This window comes from Sus scrofa, chromosome 7 (genome assembly GCF_054392235.1).
Source record: "Sus scrofa isolate SSC_HxYL_T2T_F1_AM1 chromosome 7, Sscrofa_HxYL_maternal_Yorkshire_Landrace_v2.0, whole genome shotgun sequence".
Taxonomy (NCBI): domain Eukaryota; kingdom Metazoa; phylum Chordata; class Mammalia; order Artiodactyla; family Suidae; genus Sus; species Sus scrofa.
In genome coordinates this window covers 127031311-127052653 of record NC_139389.1, presented here as the reverse complement: position 1 = coordinate 127052653, position 21343 = coordinate 127031311, and the positions used below count along the sequence as shown (strand labels likewise).

Genomic DNA, 21343 nt, shown 5'->3' with positions numbered 1-21343 from the left:
CCCCCTGATGTGACCTGGGGCTGCCTGGTCTCCAGGCAAACAGCTCCAGGCACTCATGCTGACGTCACCCCAGACTGAGGGCTTGAGGGCTCTCTGCCAGGCAGGCTGCTCAGACCTCCCCCTGGAATAACCCGTTTGTGCTTGTGATGAGCACCTGAGATGCCTGCGACACCTCGGCCCATTTTACAGACGAGGCAACTGAGGGACGGAGAGGCTCCGTCATTTCCCCCAAGGCCACACCATGGTTACTAATTATGGCCGGCAGGATGTTGTCCCAACTTTTGGTTGTCAGAAGATCATTCTGCACCACTTAGCCATTCTTCCCTCAGAGGTTTTTCCATGATGTTCTTCATGGGACTTAGGATCGGATGGTCGACATGGTGGATGAACCAAGGCTCTGACAAGCTGCCAGGAGAGGCCCACCCTCTGTCAGGGGAGTCAGGGGGGCTTCTTGGGACAGCTGATTGCTGCACTACCATCAGAACAGGAGAGGGGCACAGAGATGCGAAAGTTCTGGGCAGGAGTAATAGCGAAGGAGGCATTTTCAAGAATCTGGAAGAATGTGGCCAGATCAGGAACAGGCCGGGGAGAAGCCAGAGAGGGGATGGGGCCGTGATGGAGCCACGGGACCAGTGGGGGCCTCACAGCACAGTAAGAATTCTGAAAGCTTCCACTGAGCCTTAAGTAGCTTTAAGATTAAGTAGTTTTTAAAAGATCGTCAGAGTTCCAGGTGTGGCTCAGAGGGTGAAATACCCAACATAGTGTCCACGATGCTGCGGGTTCAGTCCCTGGCCTCGATCGGTGGTTTAAGGATTGGGCATTGCCGCAAGCTGCAACATGGCTTGCAGATGTGGCTCGGATCCGGTGTTGCTGTGGCTGTGGCATCGGCAGGCAGCTGCAGCTCTGATGCAACCCCTACCCTGGGAACTTCCATATGCTGCAGGTGTGGCTGTAAAAAGAAGAAGAAGAAGAAAAGAAGGGGAAAAAAGAGCCTATGTGAGCAAATCCACATAGTCCAAGAAGGACTCAGGCTGCTGTGATGAGGGTTGATTCAGGGCCAAGGATGGGGATGCAGGCTGGACATGAAAGGCAGTGATGCAGGAAACAGGGCAAAGCAGGTCCAGGCTGGGGAGGGAGGGAGGGGGCATGAGGGGAAGGCTGGGAGGAGAAGCCACGTTCCTGGGAGTGGGTGTGCGGGGGAGGCAGGATAAGCAGCATTTGAGTTTGGCTCCTGGGGAGGACAAAGCACCCCCTGGGGAAGGACCCTGGCAGGAGGAGCAGGTTGGGGGGTAACGGGTCACCTTCAGGCTCAGACCCCAGGTGTGCAGTTCCTGGGAGGCAGCCTAGGGGTTTGCTCGGGGAGAGTTCAGAGGGAATGAGGGCTGGAGGGACGCATCAGGATTGGTCCCCAGGATGGGCAGGTAGCACCGAGGGGAGGAGGTCCCCTGAGCTGCGTGCCAGGGGGTGTGGAGAGGAGGGACCCCGAAGGGCAGGGCTCCAAGAAGAGGGAGCAGAGTGGGGGGAGGGAGCAGAGTGGGGGGAGGGGGGAGGCCCGGAGGAAGGAAGGAATGCGGGTACTTGTGTAACTGAATCACGTTGTTGTAGAGCAGAAATTATCACAACATTGGAAATCAACTACAAGAACCCTCTCTATGAAAAAAAAAAAAAAAAAAAAAAAGACGAAACATACAATCAAAAATCCCAAGTCCTGTACAGAGAAGAGAGACGCCAGGAGGAGACTTGCCAGGAAGAAAGAAGAGAGTGTTGTCTTCCTGAGGAGAGAAAAAGCTTCTGTGGTCTGGATCACAGAGGCTGAAGGAAATTTGGACATTTCCTGAGCTCGAGGGCCCAACACAGAGGCGATCACGCCTGGTAAAGCATGTCAATCATTTTCTTTCTTGCGCAGCTTTTTCGGGATGTATCGATGCGTCGCTTTGTGTAAGTTTCCCACAGACGTGATGACGTCATCTACGTCTCTATTGTGATGGTGAGGTAACCCTCCATCTCCCTACACGAAGCCCGTTGTGTGTGCGTGTCAGGAACATGTAACATCTACTCTGCTGTAAAAGTTCAAGCATGTGATACAACATCGTTGGCTAGAGTCGCCATGCTGGAGCTTAGATCCCCAACCCTGGCCGTCTTCTGACGGGAAGTCTGTGCTGCTTTGACCCCCATCCCCTTTCCTCTCTCCCCGTCTTCTGGCGACCACCGTCCCCCTCTCTGGTTCTCGGAGTTGGGCGTTTGTAGATTCAAAATATAAGTGAGATCACGGAATACATTGTTCTTTCATCTGACTGACCTCGCTTATCTCCATCCCTCCCCAAGGTCTACCTGTGATGCTGCAAGTGGCAAGATTTCTTTTTCCCTCCTGGCTGAGTCAGAGTCATCTAGTTCTATGCCCACCTTTCTACCTAAGGCTCTCTTTATCTATCTATCTATCTATCTATGTATCTATCTATGTATCTATCTATGTATCTATGTATCTATGTATCTATGTATCTATGTATCTATGTATCTATGTATCTATCTATCTATCTATCTATCTATCTATCTATCTATCTATCTATCTATCTATCTATCTATCTAATCTACCTACCCAGCTACCTGTCATCCATCCATCAGTCTATCCATCCATCTACCCACCCATCCATGTAGTTTTTCTTATTCTATTCATGCTTAGACCAACACTTTAAATGTTTCCATAACTGTAACTCTTCTGAAGAATGCAGCAGTCAACGTGGGGAGGCAGCTATCTTTTTGTGCGAGTGACTTAATTTCCTTTGAATATACACCCAGTCGTGGAGTTTCTGAATCCCATGGAATTTAATTTTTGGAGTCTTCATGTTGGCGGCAGTGACTCCTCCAGCTGACAGCCCCACAGACAGTCTGCAGGGTTTCCATCGCTCCGCATCCTCCACGACCCTTGCTCTTTCCCATCTTCTTGGTAACAGCCGTGCTAACACGCGGGAGGGGCTGTCTCATGGCGGTTTGGACTTCCACTTCCCTGATGGCCACTGGGGTTGAAACGCTTTTCAGGAACCTGTTGCCTATGCACCTGTTCTCTTTGGAAAAATAGTTATTCAGGTCCTCTGCCCAACTTTGTGTCAGGTAGCTTTCCTTTGATATAAAATAGTTTGTGTTTTATTCCTGATATTTTGAATGAGTTCCTTGTATATTTTTGATATTAAAAATAACTTTCTCCGGAGTTCCCGTCGTGGCGCAGTGGTTAACGAATCCGACTAGGAACCATGAGGTTGCGCGTTCGATCCCTGCCCTTGCTCAGTGGGTTAACGATCCGGCGTTGCCGTGAGCTGTGGTGTAGGTTGCAGACGCGGCTCGGATCCTGCATTGCTGTGGCTCTGGGGTAGGCCGGCGGCTACAGCTCCAATTAGACCCCTAGCCTGGGAACCTTCATATGCCGCGGGAGCGGCCCAAAGAAATAGCAAAAAAAAAAAAAAAACTTTCTCGGATGGACGGTTTGCAAATATTTCCTGCCATTGTACAGGTTGCCTTTTCATTCTGTTAACTACTGTTTCCTTTGCTGTGCAGAAGCTTTTGAGTTTTCTGTAGTGTCACTGATTTATTTTTGTTTTTGTTTTTGTGTTTTGGTATCATACCCTGCAAATCGCCCTCAAAATTGCCAAGGAACCCCTTCCCCCATTTGCCTCTAGGAGTTTTACAATTTCAGGTCTTAAGCCTTTGATCCCCTTTAAGCTAAATTTGTGAGTGATGTGAGATGGGGGTTTATCTTTTTTTCTTCTGTCCATGATTATCCAGTTGGCAAACAGCATTAAGGAATAGACTCTTTTAGCTAAGAGTTGAGTGTTCTTGAATCAAAAGATGGTTTTTGGCCAAATGTTGGTTGATGGGCTGTGTGAGGATTTTCCTCTGCGCTCTTGATTCTGTTCCTTTTGTCTATGTGGATTTGTTTTTCTGCCAGTATCATACTGTTTGATTACTATAGCTTTTTAAAACAGTTTGAAATCAACCAGTGTGATGCCTCCGGCTTGGTTCTTTTTTAGGCGGATTGCTTTGTTTTTTAACTTTCCTTTCTTTTTTTTCACCTTTTCTTCTTTTTTGTTGGCCGTGCCAGTAGGATGGGGAGGTTTCCGGGCCAGGCATCAAACCTGCACCACAGCAGGGACCCGAGCCACAACAGTGACAACTCTAGGTCCTTAACCCACCGCTCCACCAGGGAACTCTTAGGAATAGTGCTTTGGAAAACGGCAAATACATGGGAATGACACAATATACTCCTGAGGGGAAGCCAAATGCCAATGTCAGCCTGGGAGAGACGTGAGAATGGCCTGGAGGTCCCCCTTCTTGCAGTCCACTGCAACGTGGAGCCCACCCACACTCTGCACGCCAAGCCCAGCTCCACACCTCCCTCCTTTGTTCCCCATGTGGTGACCCTAAGGGGCCGAGCCCCGGACCCTCCTTATCGTCTGTCTCCTTCTTAGCAAAGTGGACGTGAACACCAGGACGATAGCATCACAGTATCTGATGGTAAATACCATTGCTCGGGTCCCCTTTACCTCCCAGGAAGGTGGTTCATTTTAGAGAGAAAGTGTGTCCCTGTCCCAGCTGCTGCTGGGACTCTGCCTGTGGATCTGAAGGCCAGGCTCTGCTGCCTGGCTTTGGGATTTGGGACAAGTGACCTAACTTTCCGTGCCTCAGTTGTCTTGTCTCTCAGGTGGCCATGATGGTATCTGCACTGTTGGGTGGCAAGGAGATTTGACAGAATTAATTCTGCACAGTGCCTGGCATGAAAATAAGGCCTTTGGACTTACACTGTGTCTGCAGGTGCATAAGGTGCTTACATACAGCATATGAGGAAGAGCCACAGGTGTACATGTGAAGAAGGATTTCCTGGCTCAGGACACGTGTTTCCTCTTTTTGAGAATGCGTATCGTCCTCTGTGAAATGGGGCCAGTCATCTTAGCCTTGTCAGCTTCCCACGGGTAATGAGGTCGAAGGAGACTGAGGCTCTGAAAATGCCTTGAGACCCTCAGAGCTCAGTGCAAACATGGGGAGACTGAATTCAGTGCCGAATCGGGAGCGGGATTCCGGAGGGAGGCGCACAAACTTACTGGCTCTTTGGGAGGCAGTGAACGAGCTCCTGCCTTGGGTTCTCCTTGCTCTGATCCATCCTCCCGGACCTGCCCCGGGAAGGGGGCTCGCGCTCCTCAATGCAATGCTTGCCTCCAGCGTGACTCGCAGTGAAGATCTCAGCAGGGCTGCTGACGGGGATGCTTCGGGGGGAAGGAGGGGGTGTTTCTTAAATGCAGGGTCCCTCTGTCCTAACTCAGAATCTCCTGGGCTGAGTGCAACACACCTGCGTTTTTAAGAAGTTCCCCAGGGAGTTCTTAAGCGCACTGAGATGGAGAATCCTTTGAAGGAGTCGGAACGGGTAGAATTAACATGGGACATAGGGTGAGGTCCCCATCTCTGGAGGTATGCAAGCAGAGGCACCAAGGATTCCGTGTGCAGAGACTGACGGGATGCCTCCTATGTGTAGGTCAGCACGGGAGACTCCCGGGAAGAGGGGGCTGGGATGTGAGTGGAGCCCTGATTCCGGAAGGAGATTCCCCATTGGAGAAACGCTCTCTGGCCTCTGAGGAGCACGTGACCCTCAGGACTGCTGTGTGTGGTCCCGAGTGGGTCCACCCAGGCCTCAAGCTTCCCCTGGGTCTGCCTCTCTACGTTGTCGTGGGTGGGTCTCTGGGCCTCCCCCTGGTCCTGGGTGGTCCCTGGGCCCTGGATGCTGAACGTGTGCTGACCATGGTCAGATGGGGCTGGGGTCCTGCCCAGGGAGTGTGGACAGCACATCCCAGAAGCGGTCCTGGACCTCAGCCTGGAGCCCCTCAGTGAGGTTGACCCAGGCCCTCTAAGAGGTGGGTCCTGCTGGCTGCTGGGGCCCCAAGGAAGGTCATGGCCAAGGCCAAAGTGACGGTGACTGGGGAGAAGACAGGGTTCTATCCATGGTAACTGTCTATAGAGGCTGAAGGCAAAGTCTGCATTGCTCTCAAAGATTTGTGGCAGCGGGGGGCTGGCCTGGGCAGGCTGTCCTGAGTCCTGGGGTCGGTGAGGTCAGACTCTTCATGGTTAACCAGGGCCACAGCATGAGCCACAGCACTGCACACAGAGACCAGTAGCCACCACTGAGCAGCCTCCATCCCCCGGGGGCTTTCGTGTGGAAGCAGGGCCAGGAAAGGACAATAAGGGCAGCGGTCATGGTTATCAGGGGTATTCATGGAGTGTCTGCTCTGTTCCAGGCACTGTCCGAAGGCCTCACTCAGCCTCCCATTCAACATCCCACAGCCCAGTGTGGGAGGGATGCCCAGGTTTCACACTCCTATTGGACAGAGAAGAGAACAAAGCCTGGAGAAGGCCAGGGAGCTGTCCAAGGTTGAGTCACTGGGAGATGGTAGAGTCAGGACTGAACCCAGAGCCTGGACAGGAGGCAGGTTCAGGACCAGGTGAGAGGAACACAAACAGGACTCTTGTCTGAACAGAAGCACAGGTACGTTGTGCAAGCAGGTTCCCTGGCTCCGTTGGCCCCCAGGGTCCCTCCTCACCAGTCCCTGGAATCCAGAGGCATCCCAGTCTCAACAGAGCTGGATTTTCTCCTTCTTCTCCTATTGGCTTGGGAGGCACCCCCTTCCCTGTCCTTCCCACCCTTGCTGTCTGCTTGGCTCACAGTCAGGGTCTACGTCTCATCAGACTGCTTGGAGCCCCTCCTCCAGCCGACCCCTGCTGAAAGCTCAGCTTCCTTGGTCACAGAACATCACTTGGGTGATTGCCTTAGCCCCTGTTTCTCATCCTTAGTCTTGAACTTGCAGAGAGCTCCCCAGGAGGATCGGGGCGAGAAGAGCCTCGTGGTGCAGGTTGAGCTCCAGAGACCCGGGCTCAGTTCCAGGCTCTGCTGCTCCACGGGAGCCCGGCGACCTTCTTCAAGTGCCCCTACCTCTCTGGGAACCTCCTTCTCCTCTGAGAAGTGATGTCAGAACCCCACATCTCAGGGTCACAGGAATTCAAAGGGATCGTGCCCTGGGCTGACCCTGCCCAGGTCCTAGCACAGAGCAGGCCCCCCAGAAGCAGCAGGTTTTATTCCCCAGTGGACCTGAGGCTATGTCCTGCCCCCGAGGGATGTGATTCGGCAGATTCAGTGGGACCCAGAATCGGTTTTAATAAGGGCCTGAGCTGACCCTTGGCTACACTTGGGCGGTCAATGTGACCCTTTTCAAAGATAGGTCAGGAGTGCCCATCGTGGCTCAGCGGTGACCAACCTGCCTAGGATCCATGAGGACGTGGCTTCAATCCCTGGCCTCACTCAGTGGGTTAAGGATCCGGCATTGCCCGTAGCTGTGGTGTAGGTCATAGACGTGGCTTGGATCCTGCGTTGCTCTGGCTGTGGTCTAGGTCAGAAGATGCAGCTCTGATTCAGCCTTCACATGAACTTCTATATGCCACAGGTGTGGCCCTCAAAAGCAAGCAAGCAAACAAAGAAACAAACAAACAGAAGCACAAAGGTTAAATCAGATTCATTCACTCCCTGCTGGAGAGCTCTGATAGCCCCCAGAACACCTAGGAAAATTCCTACTTCTCATCAAGGGCCCTTCCACATGTTCTGGCTCTTGCTGAGTTTGTGGTCTCACCTCTTCCCTTCCCTGCCTCTGCTCTGACTGCCCTGGCTTTCCTCCTATTCTTGCATTTAACCAGCTGCTTCCTGCCACAGGACCTTTGCACTGGCCAATAGCTGCTAGAGCAGCCTTCCTCCAGCTCCTTCCGTGGTTGGCTTCCTCACTTCACACCCTCTGCTCAACGGGCACCACCTCAGAGTGGCCCCACAGGGTCCTCACCACTCTAAACCCTGCTTTACTTTTCTTCTGCCCATCTGATACCGCGTGGCATATTTGCTTGGCGTCCTCACTGGGAAGTGAGCTCTCTGTGGGCAGAGGGCCTGTCCGTGTCCTTCACTGCTCAATTTCTAGCGCTCAGGCACTCCAACACTGTTTGTTCAAAGAACTAAACTCCCATGGGCTCCCCTTCGGTAAATTTCCTTCCTGGGCCTCAGCCCTCTCCCTGGAGCACAAGCATTTCTCTGGGGCTCAGGGACCCACCCCCAGCCTGACCATCCTAGCTCCGCTGCCAGCACCCTGCCCGTTCCCTCTGGGTCTGGGGTAACTGCTGGCAGAAATGAGCATCACCAGCCCTCTCCATCCTGCCTCTGGTTTCCCTCGTGACTTGGCCAGTCCCGGATCTTCCTAAACTTGAGTTCTCTTGTCTGTAAAAGGAAGGATCAAGTGAAACGCTGCCTCCAGGAAAGCCTCCTCTGTGAATGTTTGTTCTGTATCATTTATTTATGGGCGGAGACAGATCACCTCCACCCTCCCATTTGCCTGATAATCAGCTTTGGCGAATATCTCGAATATCTCGGCCAGGCCGAACCATTTATGACGTTATTCTGTGCCCTCTTTAAAATTCCTTCCTTCCTTCACTGACGACACAGCAACCAGGTGTCTGCCCTGTGTCAGGACTTGAACTACATGCTGGGGCTGCAGGATGGATGAGACGCAGCTGTTCTTGGAGGGAGCCTGGGTCCAGGGGGGACAGACACACAGAATTTGGGCAGCACCAGGTGTCAGCAAGCCCAGCCCCCCCAAACCGCAGAGCTTCCGGGCTGACAGGACAGCATGGTCCGGGCTGAGCACTGTGCGCGTGGGAAACTGAGGCGAGGAGAGAAGCTCATTCATTCCCGCCTCAACTCCGCTTTTCAATACATACTCCGCAGCCAGGACACAATGGACTGGCAGCCTGGGTCCTGCCTGGAAGGAGCTTAGCTGCTTCTGCCTGAGAAGGAAATGCAGAGAGCTGATTCCAGGTCCCTGAGCATCACGCGTCAAAGGAGGCTTGTAGCTGGGTACCTGCAGGAGGCCAGGAGGCAGGATGTTGCTGGAAGGCTTCCTGGAGGAGGTGGTGTCTGAGCTGAGACTGGGATTTTGACCAGGAGAGAGCCAAGAGAGGGATTCCAGCGGAGAGTGGAACGTGGTCAAGGTCATGGGGGCAGCTGAGCCAGCACCACAGGCTGTGTTCACACGTGCAGCTCTGGGAGCGTAAAGGGTGCAATTGTGTCTTATGATGAGGTGACCTGTGACCAGGTCACCAAGCTGGCTGGGGGCCGGGACTGCAGCCCCACCCACAGCCCACACTCGCCTGAAACTGAAACCTTTGCCAAACCTTAGAGAAGCTGAGGACAGTGAGCAGATCTTCGTGGCCCTTGGCCCAGAGCCTCGTCCCGGGTAGCAAGGATGGTGACAGGCTGGCTTTCCGGGGTGACGCAGTTCCAAGGCCCCATGTCCCAACACCCACCCTCAGCACAGCCACCAGGGAGGAAAACGACCCGGCCCCTCCATGGGGGTGTGTGTACAAATCTCGCATGAAGGATTCTCAGCCGTCACTACTAGGGCCCAGTAGCCGGGGCGCTGCCTAGAAGGAGCTCGCCTGCTTCTGCATGAGAAGGAAATGCAGTGCGTTGATTACAGGACCCTGAGCACCAGGGGTCAGAGGAGGCCTTCACAGGGGCACCTGCAGGAAGCAGGATGTTGCTGGAAGGCTTCCTGGAGGAGGTGGCCCCTGAGCTGAGACGGGCAGTTTGATCAGGAGAGAGCCAATCCAGCAGAGAGGGAACCATGGTCAAGGTCATGGGGGCAGCCCCACACTCACTTGAAACTGAAAGCTTTGCCTGAACCTGAGAGGAGCTGGGGAGAGTCAGCAGGTCTGCATGGCCTTGACCCGGAGGCTCGTCCCTGCAGGAGGGATAGTGACAGGTGGCCTCCTGGGGGGACACAGACTGTTCTGAGACTCCTGTGTCTCAATACCCACCCTTAGCACATCAACAGGGAGGAAAACGACCGGCCCCTCCATGGCGTGTGTGTGTGTGTGTGTGTGTGTGTGTGTGTGTGTGTGTAAATCCCCGTGTGGAGGAGAGAGGGCCGTGAGCAGGGAGGCTCTGCGCCTGGAGCTGGGGGCCTGGGCTGAGTGTCCGCTGTTTGCAGCCTGACTCCCCAAGTCTCCGGTTCCCGCTTTGCCTCCTGGGAGCTCAACATTGCCATGAAGCTGAAGCCTAGTGATGCCCATGGACATGCTTTACCCCCGGGAAGGGCTGAGTCATTGGAGCGATGCTCTGGCCCCTCCTGGTGTCACTCTCTCCCCTGGCACAGGTCCTGCTGCAGACGCTGTGCCTGTCACAGGATCCCAGCTCAGGTCATCGATCTTGCCTCCTCGGATCTTAGCTTATGACCCTCACATGTCATGACTGCCCATTCATGGTGGCTGGAGTGGGTCTCAAATGGTAATGATTAATCAGCAGAACTTTCCACTCTAATGCCGGAGAAACCGAAAAGCTAATATGTATTCCACAGTCAGAGTGTTTGCAGAACTTTTGTAACTCAGGACTTAGAGGAAAGAATATGGGAAAGGAGGTAAACAGGCTCCAGTGGTCCTGTACCCTTGGTGCCATTAAAAAATGATCTAGAGGCAGTCACTTCAAAGAGCAGGAGCCAGTGGATTCTGGAACATTACAAATTAGGCTCCCCTCAGGCTATAGAGAAGTCTATGACATGACCATCCTACATAAACCGTGCTTGTGGAATTGCCAAAAAAAAAAAAAAAAATCCAGTTCCAATATTTGGGATAAGCAGAGCAGTGCAGGCTCTAAGAGCTCAGAAAAGGTTGAGAGATGGCCAGAGGGGTGGTGCATGTGGACCTGGAGCATGAGCCCGAACTCCAGCGGACAGACTGCATCGGGGACATGTCAGCCCCACACAAGCATCCTCAGAGCTCCTTGGAAAGGGGAAAACTTTCCGCCTTCACCTTGACTGGAGGTTCAGACTAAGTCAGTTTCGGGTGAAGAAAAATGTTGGTTCTCCTGAGGCTGGAGGACCTGGGAACACTCAGGTACATTGGTGTCGTGAGCATCGTCGTCATGCCCAATGTCCACTCTAATTGTTTTCAAAGTAGTAGAAATCTAAGTTGTGAGTGGGGACATGAGCACACCATGTAGAATATTGACTGCCCATCACAGCCTCTCTTGCAGCTTCCTGTGGCCCTAAGACCAAGCTCTGGCCAATGGAACAGAAGAGGAACCGAGACAGGAAATGTACAGATGATTCCTTCCAATGAGAAGAGTGGGCCTTTCCCTACCCACCCGCCTTGCCCTCCCATTAACAGTCAGCCCACTCCCTCCATCTGGACTTGCGTGAGAGAGAGAGAAGTAGATGGCACTCTTGTCTCAGGCATTATCTGTTGGGATTCTGTGTAGCTTGATAACAGGTGGTCGATTCTGGAAATAGTTGGAGACTGAAAGGACATAAAACATCTCAGGAAAGATGGAAAGAAACCCGCTCGATCCCCTCAGTGTCTTACAGTCAATGAATACTAACTAAGTTCTCTAAGGAGGCAGCACCATGCAAAACACACACACGTATCTGTCCTCCTAGAGCGTACGTCTGAGTTACGGAGAGGTATTGGACTAAATCGTTTGAATCAGGTCCGTGTTGTTCTCTGCATGTTAGAGGTGAGGAGATGGAGGTTGAGAGATTTCCAGTAAATTGCCTGAGGTCACACAGTTGGTGACCCTAAAAAGACAAAAAAAAAAAAAAAAAAGGAAGAGAAGAAAGACGCGGAGGACAACGCGATCTTAAGGAGACCATCCGCCAAGGGCAGAGGGAAGAAGTCCCCAGAGGCAGATGGCCCCAGAGACCAGAGCCCCTAGTCAGTCCGGGGGCCCTCACCTAACAGCCCCCTCTCTGGGAACGGGGAGGGGTGCCTCAAGTGCAAGTTGAGCTGTGGAAAAATGGTGTATTGCCTATTAAAAACATGCTTGAGTCTGTCTTTGGAGATTCATATCACACACACACAAGTGCGCACAACACATCCAAGAAAAGTGACTAGTAAAGAAAAACACCCTTCTTTAGTTCTCTGGGTTTTTACACAATCACCAAAGAGGATATTAAAAACAGGAATAAAACACAAATAAAAATCAACAATGTATGTACTATTTATTTGCTTTTTAGGGCTGCACCCACAGCATGTGGAAGTACCCAGTCTAGGGGTCGAATTGGAGCTATAGCTGCCCGCCTATGCCACGGCCACAGCAACGCCAAATCCTTAACCCACTGAGCGAGGCCAGGGATCACACGGGCATCCTCATGGATGCTAGTTGGATTTGTTTCTGCTGTGCCACCATGGGAACTCCTAAGAGTCAATAATTTTTTAAAAAGAACAGGAGTTTGGGATTTTTTCCCCAATGATCCTTTTAATGTTTTCTGAGTTTTTACATGTTCCTCAATGATTATTTCATAAACAGAAGAAGATGCCAACAAGGGAAATGGTTTGTGCTTGTTTATTTTGTAATTATTTTTAAAGGGCAGAAAGCTCTTTTCCAAGTTGGATTATTTGAGTAGATCTAGTAAATGCTGTAACCAGAAATGATCAGCTGCCCATTTGCTGTCTGAGGCCGGAACCCTGTGTTGTCACCGCAAACATTTCCCAAGAAGGGGAGGGGAACTTTGCGGGGATAAATGGGCAGCGGCCCCTGGAAAGCCCAGCATTGCGGGCAGGCGGCGGCTCTGGGTCCACTCAGCGCATCCCGCTCTGCGAGGCAGGTAAGCCCTGATGCTCCCACTCGGGGACACAGGGGCCCCTTTGCTGGAGGTTCTAGGCCTTGGCCCGGGGCCAGTGGCAGGTGGGCAAGAGGGAGGCAGGAGGACTCATGTGTGATGCTGGGATGGCTCTGGGCCCTCTGAGGTCCTGTCCTATCTCTGGGGCTCAGTTGTCATCCTGCAAAGGGAGGGACCTGCCCCAGGGCTCCGGGGGTCCCTTCAGGCTCTGCCTCTGTGGGATTCTGATTCGAGCCAGCTGTGCACCCCACAGAGCTCTGCCCTCTCTGCTCAAGGCCAGACCTCTGAGCGGGCCATGATGTGGGCCCACTGCCTGGCACAGGGCAATGCTCTCAGGGAGCCAAGGGATAGGAATGAGGGCACTGGATCCCTCTGGGCAGAGCCCGCGGGATCTTGGAGTGGCCGATTCCTGGGCCGCACTGTGCCTCCAGGGCTCTGGGCCAAGCAGAGAGGCAGGTGCATCTGTCCAGCAACTGAAAGGACAGACCCTCAGAAACACAGCCAGCCCCCCAACCTGGCCTAATGGCCACGGGCTATTTCTCCAGGAACAATGTGGGGGGAAAACTCTTTTCCAAAGAAATGGTTGCATCAGCCCCGAGGAAACTAACAGTTGGGGGAGGAGATCACCTCTGCCCTCAGCTTGTCCAAAGGCCTTTCCACTGGCCTCTGCAGGAGACTCGGCTCCCCTGCCTCCCCCTCCCCTCCCGCCCTCTTTTCTCCCCTCCCCTCCCCTCCCCCTCCCCACCATCCAAGCACCCTTTGTCCTCTGAACTCTGAGAGGAGTGGGCAGAGGCTGAAGGTCAATGGTCCTGTATGCTGAGGTCACCAGCTCTGACCTCAGCCTCTCTTAGGCTTTCATGCAGTAGGGATCAGAGTCTTGTCATGTCCCAGAGGTGGTGGCATGTGGAGGAGGTGACACCTGAAACTCCTCTTATGACTCGGGCAGCTTTGTCATTCATGAGCCCTGACTCATTCAGCTTGTTGGACAGAGAGGAATGGAGGTTCAGAGAGCTTTAGTGACTTGCTTGTCACCACGCAGCCATCACAAGCGATCACAATGAAAGCCTCATTCTCGTCTCTGAGTCTCTGAGGCCAGGCAGCATCCTCCCCACCTGGAGGCCCTTCCAGGCTGATGGTGGAGACACCCACCATGTGGGCACCTGGCAGGGGCTGGAAAGAACACTCTAGCAACCGAGGCCTTTCCTCCGACCCCTAGAAGGGCCACCTATGCTCCAGTTCTGCTCCCGATGCCTTTGGGGGCCCCAGTCACTGAACCCTCACTGTGAGCAGGCACCACGACCTGCCGGCCTGCCTGAGGTCACACTTGTCATCAAGAGGCCAGGAGAGGCCCTGTGGCCTCTGAGTCGGTGCAGGCCTCCTCCCTGGGCTTCTACCTGAGGACACCCAGGGAACCTAGTGGAAAAGGAGCCTCTGCCTCCCAGTCCCCTCTGAGGGTGTCTGTTCCCCTGGCAGGAGGGGGACAGGTTCTCCTTGGACAGCACCTCCCCCATCACCAGCTTCCCCACCTCAGAGCTGGCACCCGGCTTCTCACCCTCGCTCCTCCGCGTGCCTGCTGTAGGACCTGGGAAAAGCCCCTTCCCCTCTCTGGGCCCAGTTTCTCCACTGGGGAGCCTGGGACCCATTCTCGCACTTGCTCAAAGGCTGAGAGGGAGCCCAGAGCAGCCTCCTGGATGATGGGAGCCCAGGAGGTGCCTCCCCCTGGGAGGTGACAGAGCAGCAGAGACAGCAGACTGCAGGCCACACAGGGGAAAGGGGAGGTGCTCAGGGCAGCTTCTGGCTTCTGAGACCTAAAGGAGTTTTGCCTTTCAGGCATGAAGGCAGAGGGCATGTCCCCCTTCCTGGCTCTGGGGCTCCTGGTGGCTGGGCTCTGCTCCAGGGTCCACTGCGTCCCCGAAGGCAAACCTGACCCAGAGAATGGGACCCCGAAGGACCAGCACAGCAGGACTCCCGTGGACCCCCACGCCATTGTCCCCAGCAACACCGACTTCGCCTTCAGCCTCTACAAGCAGCTGGTTTCTTTAGACCCCAGTAAGAACGTCATCTTCTCCCCGCTGAGCGTCTCCATAGCCTTGGCCTTCCTGTCTCTGGGGGCCCGAGGCCCCACCCTGACAGAGCTCCTGGAAGGCCTCAAGTTCAACCTCACAAAGACCCCCGAGGCAGAAATCCACCAGGGCTTCCAGCACCTCCTGCAGGCCCTCAGCCAACCCAGCAACCTGCTGCAGCTGAACGTGGGCAACGCCATGTTCGTGGATGAGCATCTGAAGCTGCTGGACGAGTTCAGGCAAGACGCCTAGGCAAAGTTCGCCTCCGATGTCTTTTCCACCAACTTCAAGGATCCCGGGGCTGCCGTCGTGTTCATCAACGACTACGTGAAGAACAAAACGAAGGGGAAAATCCCGAAGCTGTTCGATGAACATGCCACCTTCTCCGTGATGGTCCTGGTGAATTACATCTACTTTAACGGTGGGTGTCTAGACCCGGGAGCTTCCGAAGGAAACACACATGTTCCCTGAGCTTTCAGGATTGTTGTGTCCTGGCTCAGCCAACTCTGTCTTTGGGCAGAATGCTACAGGGGAAGGTGGGGCACCAAGGCCCTGCCCCGACCCTAGGTCTTGTTTGGCTTGTGATGTTTCCAAATTAGTCTTGGCATTGCAGGACAAAGGGCAGGGGAGGGTACCCCGTTGTCTGGGCCACTCTCTGACTTAAACTGGCTGCCAGAAAGAATGGACATCCGTTCATATCCCTTTTGAGAGACCAAGAACTTCCACCTCTCCTGGATGAGGTGGTTTTGGGCAGGTTCGAGAAGGCCTCTGCTGTGCCCATTGTGGACCGTTCCTGACCTGGGCTCTGTCCATTCCAGGGGACTGGGTTTCTGGAGGTTGAGGTGGGGCTGGTGGCCTGCTTCACCGTGAGACAGCCTCTGAGGAGCCTGGTTATCCCCTGGTTCTTCTATCCTGCACGTCTGTCACCCAAAGGATGGGAGGGGGCAAGGCCAGGACACGCGAAAAGCCTGGGCAGAAAGGAACATCCTAGAGGGAACTTCGCCCAGACCCCAGGGGGTCCGATCCCCGTCCCAGTGAGAGGAACATGTCACTGCAAAGCTCAGCGCAGACACTCATCCGGGGCAGAGTGAAGGCAGATACCTTTTGCTTGGGGAGCCTGCAGTGCAAATAGGAACCAGTGTCACTGGTGATGTGTCTGAGACACTGGCTATGGTTGAGCCCAGGGTAAACCCCTGGGCCACGGCTGTCACATGGAAATGAAGGCCTGGAACTGAAATTTTCCACATGACTCCAGGCCTGCCCTGCTCTGTCGTTCTTGGAGTTTTCGGTGCTGTCTTTGCCTCCGGCTCCATCCCATTTGAGGATGTTCACCTCCAAAGACTCCTCAGGGACACCCCTGCCATCCAGCTTTCCTTCCACTCCTGCTGCTCACAGGGGCACAGGCAGGGGTAGAACACAGGAAGTGGGGGGACCACACGCCCAGGGAAGCCCCAGGGCTCTGCTCTGCCGGAGAAGCTCCCCACCGAGTGCTCCATCCTTCTGGAGCGGGGAGACCCCAGCCCTCTCCTCTGCTGACCCCGCCCTGCCCTCCTGGTCCCCACGGGGCTCCTGCTTCAGCCTGGTCCCCAAGCCAGGGGGAGGGGTGCCCTCCCTGCCAGGCCAATGCCTAACCCCTGGTCACTCACACTGTTCCCTCAAGGACCAGGATGTCCCATTTGTCCTCAGGCCCAGCCTGCGCCCACCTCTCCCTTGCCCCCCACATCCCTCTTGGTTCCTCACGTAGCACAGTTACCCAGGCTTCCTTCCTGGCCCCTTCTCCCCCCTGACCTGTGGGGATCGCCCCATCCCCAAGGGCGTCCCCACCTGCCCAGGAGGATGTGCAGACCTAGGAGACCGCCCCTAGGGGCACGTGGGGGTGTTGGTGTGTGGGGTGTCTTCACCCCCAGGGATCAGGGCAGAGGGGGAGAGGCAGGCAGCCCTTGCATCTCAGACTCTCGACTCTCCCTCTGCCTCCAGCCAAGTGGAAGACGCCCTTTGATCCAGAACATACTATAGAGTCCACGTTCCAAGTGAGCAAGAACAAGACAGTGAAGGTGCCCATGATGAGCCTTCGAGGCCTGGAAACACCTTACTTCCGGGACGAGGAGCTGGCCTGCACGGTGGTGGAGCTCCCGTACACCAGCAACGACAGCGCCCTCTTCATCCTCCCTGACGACGGCAGGATGGAGGACGTGGAAGCCAAGCTGCTCCCGGAGACGCTGAGGAGGTGGAGAGACTCCCTGCACCACAGGTGACTGTCCCCAGGACCCAGGGCTGTTGGGGAGGGGTGGTCAACTGCCTCCTGGCCTTTCCCCCTCTTCCTGGTCTCTGGATCTCAGCACTCAGGGCCTCCCTCCCGTCCAGGGGCCAGGGGCAGAGGTGGGAGGACTTGTACTAACATGACTTCGTCCTTTGTGGCTTGCGTGACTTTGGGCCTGAACTGTGCCCTTTGTAACATGACGGCCTCAGATGGGACAGGGGCTGAGGCTTCCTCTGAGTCTAACATGGGCTGAGTCTTGAGGCTCCCGAGCCCCACCCCCAACACACATGTGTGTGCTCCGCGAAGCTCCACCTCCTGCAGCAGAGGGAGGGACCGTCGGAGTTAAGATCAGCTGAGCGCTGCGGTGAGCCGGGCTGTGGGGACCAGCTTTCACTGTCTTTCCAATAGAGTCACTCACTCATTCCTTCATCCGGTCAACACTGGTTGGGAGATTAGCTGAGGATGTGCTGTATCCCAGGGGCTAATTTAGACCCTGAGGTTAGGTCATGAAATAGAACTCTGAATATCCCTCCTTCACGACACTTCGTTTGTACCTGGGAGAGACAGACACGAAATAAATAAAGGCAAGTTATTTGCTATGTTGAGAGGTGGGACGTGGGACGGAGAAGCTTAGTAAAGACAGATGTTTAAGACAATGATGGGCTGAGGGAGCTCCTTGATTGTAAGTAGAGTCGCCATTAGGTGATGTTTGAGCTGAGAGACTAGGCTTGTGTATGATCTGGGGAAAAGCATTCCAGGCTGAGGGAACAGCCTGTGCACAGCCTCGAAGGCAGGAGGAGCCTGGGGTGGTTGAGGATCAGGGAGGCCAGAGCCACAGAAGCAGAGGGAGGGAGAGGGGAGTTGGGAGAGGTCGGGGCCCCTGGGGGCTCAGGTTATGTGGGGGCTGCAGAGCCCTTGATGGGATCCCCTCTGACCAAAATGAAGGCTCATCACAAGGTTTTGGGCCAAAGAGTGAATGAACTGGGTCATGTTTCAGGAGGATCCCCCAGGGGGCTGAGTGGGGACCATGCTGCAGAGACAAGCCTGGAGGCAGGGAGGCCAGCCAGGAGCTCAGTGCAGTCACCCAGGGGGAGCGACGGGCTGGGCCAGGAGGGTGCCAGCAAGTGTGAGAAGCATTGGGTCCTGGATGAAGTGAGGGCAGGACGTGGAATTCAGGAGCCTGACATCAAGGGGACAGCAGAGGGAGAGGCAGTGCTGGGCCCGAGTCTGTAGGGGCCATGGAGAAGGTGTGGGGGCCGCTGTGCAGGGGCAGCCCCAGCCCCAGAGCCCTGCTCCCAGGCTCCCCCTCCCCCACCCACTCCCTCTGCTTCTCTGGGGCTCAGCTCCCTCCTGAGAGGGGTGCGGGGACAGTCCTTGACCCACTGTCCTGAGTGGAAGGTTCTGCAGGTCCCAGGGGGCAACGGGTGTGGAAGGCACTTCATGCACCACAAAGCACCGAGACCTGCCTAGAGATGAAGTTGAGGCGGCAGCCCCTCCCCCACCCCCTGTCCAGGGCACCCGAGGCCTCTTGGGGCTGCTGCCCCCCAGGCCCTCCCCACTGTGCATCCCAGGAGACCCCAGGACAGGGGGACCCACCTCCCCTGCCCATGTCGTCCCTTCCCAACCCTCTCCTCCCTCCATCACCAGAGACCAAGCCCAGAGCAGGGGCTCAGGAGTAGTTGGAAATGGACAGAGGATCATCCAACAGCTTTGATTTATGGCCCAGGGGGTGGGAGTGGGGGAACCTGCATCTACGCTTTCCTGGCCCATGGCAGGGGTCAGGGTCGGGGCTCAGGAAGGATGCCCTGAAGAAACGGACAAGCGAATGTGCAGTTAAGGAAGGAAGGAATGACCGTGGGCAGGCGTGGATCCCTCGCTGTTCCCATGGGTCAGGGTTCAAGGGGATCCACCACCTCATATTCGGCATCTGTAAGGCCAGGCCCTGTGCCAAGCGTCTTAAGAAAGGGAGAGGGAGGCCACGGGGTGGGGGTCGGGGGTTATCATCTTTGTTCCAACAACCTGGAGAAGCAGCCCTGCCTTCAAGGGGCTCATTGTGGACACAAGATGGGGACCTTCAATTGATTGATTCAGGTTCCCAAGGGCCTGAAACTCAGCCCCCCCCCCAGCCCTCCAGGTCCCCCCACAAGCCCCTGCCATGCCCTCACCTCCATGCACCCCACACCCACCTGCCCCCAGAAATGTGGGCCAGCGGCTCTTTCTTCCCTCTTTCCTCCAGGTGCCTCCACCTGCCCCTGTCCTCTTCTTTGCCCGACCAGCTCCTTCCCTCCTCTGGGGGGGAGGCTCCATGGCACCGCCTGCAGGAAGCCCTGCTGGTGCCTTTGGAGTCAGTGGCCTCAGCAGCTGTGGAATCCCTGTTGGACTGAGGGGGATTCTGGCTGCCCTGCAGGCTCCCAGGGGAGAAGCAGGACTAGGTGTGGGCACTGCCGCAGCTGGGGCCCTGGTGACTGCCTGGCATGATAGACTCCCGCAGTCGTGAATGCATAAATAAGGGTTTAAGGGTAGTTGGCCAGAGGGGTCTAGAAACTGAAGAAAGATGTGCTTTTTTCCAGTGATAAGGTCTTTGTTGGAGAGGAACCCAGAGGAAACCACGCAGTCAGGTGGGAGAAAGACGAGCCCTGAGTCGAGCAGGAGATCAAGTTTATTTTTTTATTTTTTTATCTCCTAGACGGATAGATGCCCTCTACCTGCCACGGTTTTCTGTCTCCGGCGACTATCAACTGGAGGACACCCTTAAGCAGCTGGGCATTCAGAAAGTGTTCACCCACGAGGCTGACCTGTCAGGAGTCACAGGGGACAACAAACTGGGGGTTTCCAAGGTGAGCTTTTAATCTTGGGACAATTCCTCCTTCTGGTAGGAGCACCAAGGCTGGAGGCCAGGCAGGTGTTTAGGTAATTCTGAATGTGCAAAAGAATCCCATTTCCTACAACTCAACCATCTCCCCTGGGATGCCTCAATCCCAGGAGGGCTGGGCGACAATCACGTTGGGGGGTGTCCTCACCTTCCTTTAGATCGAACGTGACCCAGGAGCCCTTCATTGGGAAGGGCCTGGGGCGGCATCCGTGGGGGACCCCGTCCCCATGCTCTGCTATTCACTGCCCTTAAAGGCACAGAATGAAAGTCTTGTAGCCCTCAGGGCTTTCACCTGTCAAAGGAGGCTGTTGGTTCTTGGGCGGCACACAGAACCCAGCAGGGCAGCGAAGAGGTAGTAGGTCATAACAGTGGCTCCTGGGCAATTGTGAAAAAAACACACTGAGAGCACAGGAGAAGAACACCAGGGACCAGGGACTGCGATCCTAGAAGCAGAGAGAGGTCGGGGGATGAGGTGGCTGGGCAGCCCTCCAGTCTCTCCCGCATCCCACCCGCCCAAGGACCTGGTAAGGGAGACACGGGTGCCAGGGTTCGGGCATGGTCCAGGGGTGGGAAGCCACATCCTATGCAAAGTAGCCGAGGGCTCAGGGACACTTAGGCTGGGGCGGGAGAGGTGCAGGAAACAGAAAACAGTGCGGTCCTTCAGCTGCTTCAACACGGAGGGGCTGGGGACAGGTGTCCCCAAGGAAAACGCCTTGACCTAGGGCCCCCGCCCCCCATCAGTAAGGGGCATTCCAGGGGCAGCACAGTGTCTGGGCTCAGACAGAGAGGGATCCGGGTCAGGGAGTCCCCGCCCTTTGCTTCTCTGACCCTGGGGCCAGCCCTCCCAACCTCACCTTGCACATCTGTGCACCAGGACTGCACACTCGCTGACCCTTTGTGGGCAGGACACAGCCATTGAACAGGTTCGCAGACCAGTGACAGGCCAGTGGCGGGTGGATGAATGTCAGTCCCCTAGAGGCACCCAGGCAGGCTGCTCCCCTGCTGCCTTCCCTGGCTCCAGTGGGCAACGCTCTGGTGTCCCCACAGGTGATCCACAAGGCGGTGCTTGATGTGGGCGAGGAGGGCACGGAAGCAGCTGCTGCCACTGGAATTGAGATGATGACCTCAACCCTCCAGAGCCTCACTGTTATTTTCTCCAGGCCCTTTCTGTTCGCCGTAATCGACAAAGACACTGGCACTGTCCTCTTTTTGGGCAAAGTCGCTGACCCCAGTCCTGCCTAGAGCTCCCTTGCTCGTGGCTGGTTCCTCTCACTAAGGAGCTGAGTGCCCTGGTCCCTGGGGGCAGGCTGGGCCCTGTGCCCCAAGAAAATCCCCATCCTGGCACTGCCTGCTCACCCTTGGGAAGGTGACAGTCCCTCCGCTGGTGGCTCCACATGCCCAGGGAGTCTGTGCCCTGCTCCGCGGAGGCTATGAGACCTCCCACAGCAATAAAGCATCTTTCTGA

General features: G+C 55.3%; 1 protein-coding gene across 1 annotated transcript; it reads left to right on the top strand.

Annotated features, from left to right (window-relative positions):
• Positions 1–12609: 12609 nt before the first annotated feature.
• LOC396685 (serpin A3-8) lies at positions 12610–21343 on the top strand. The gene is given in 5 exon segments (XM_013978400.3): positions 12610–12668; positions 14514–15167; positions 16724–16997; positions 19693–19843; positions 20926–21343. Coding segments are annotated over 4 exon segments (1272 nt in total). The 5' UTR covers positions 12610–12668; positions 14514–14515; the 3' UTR covers positions 21121–21343.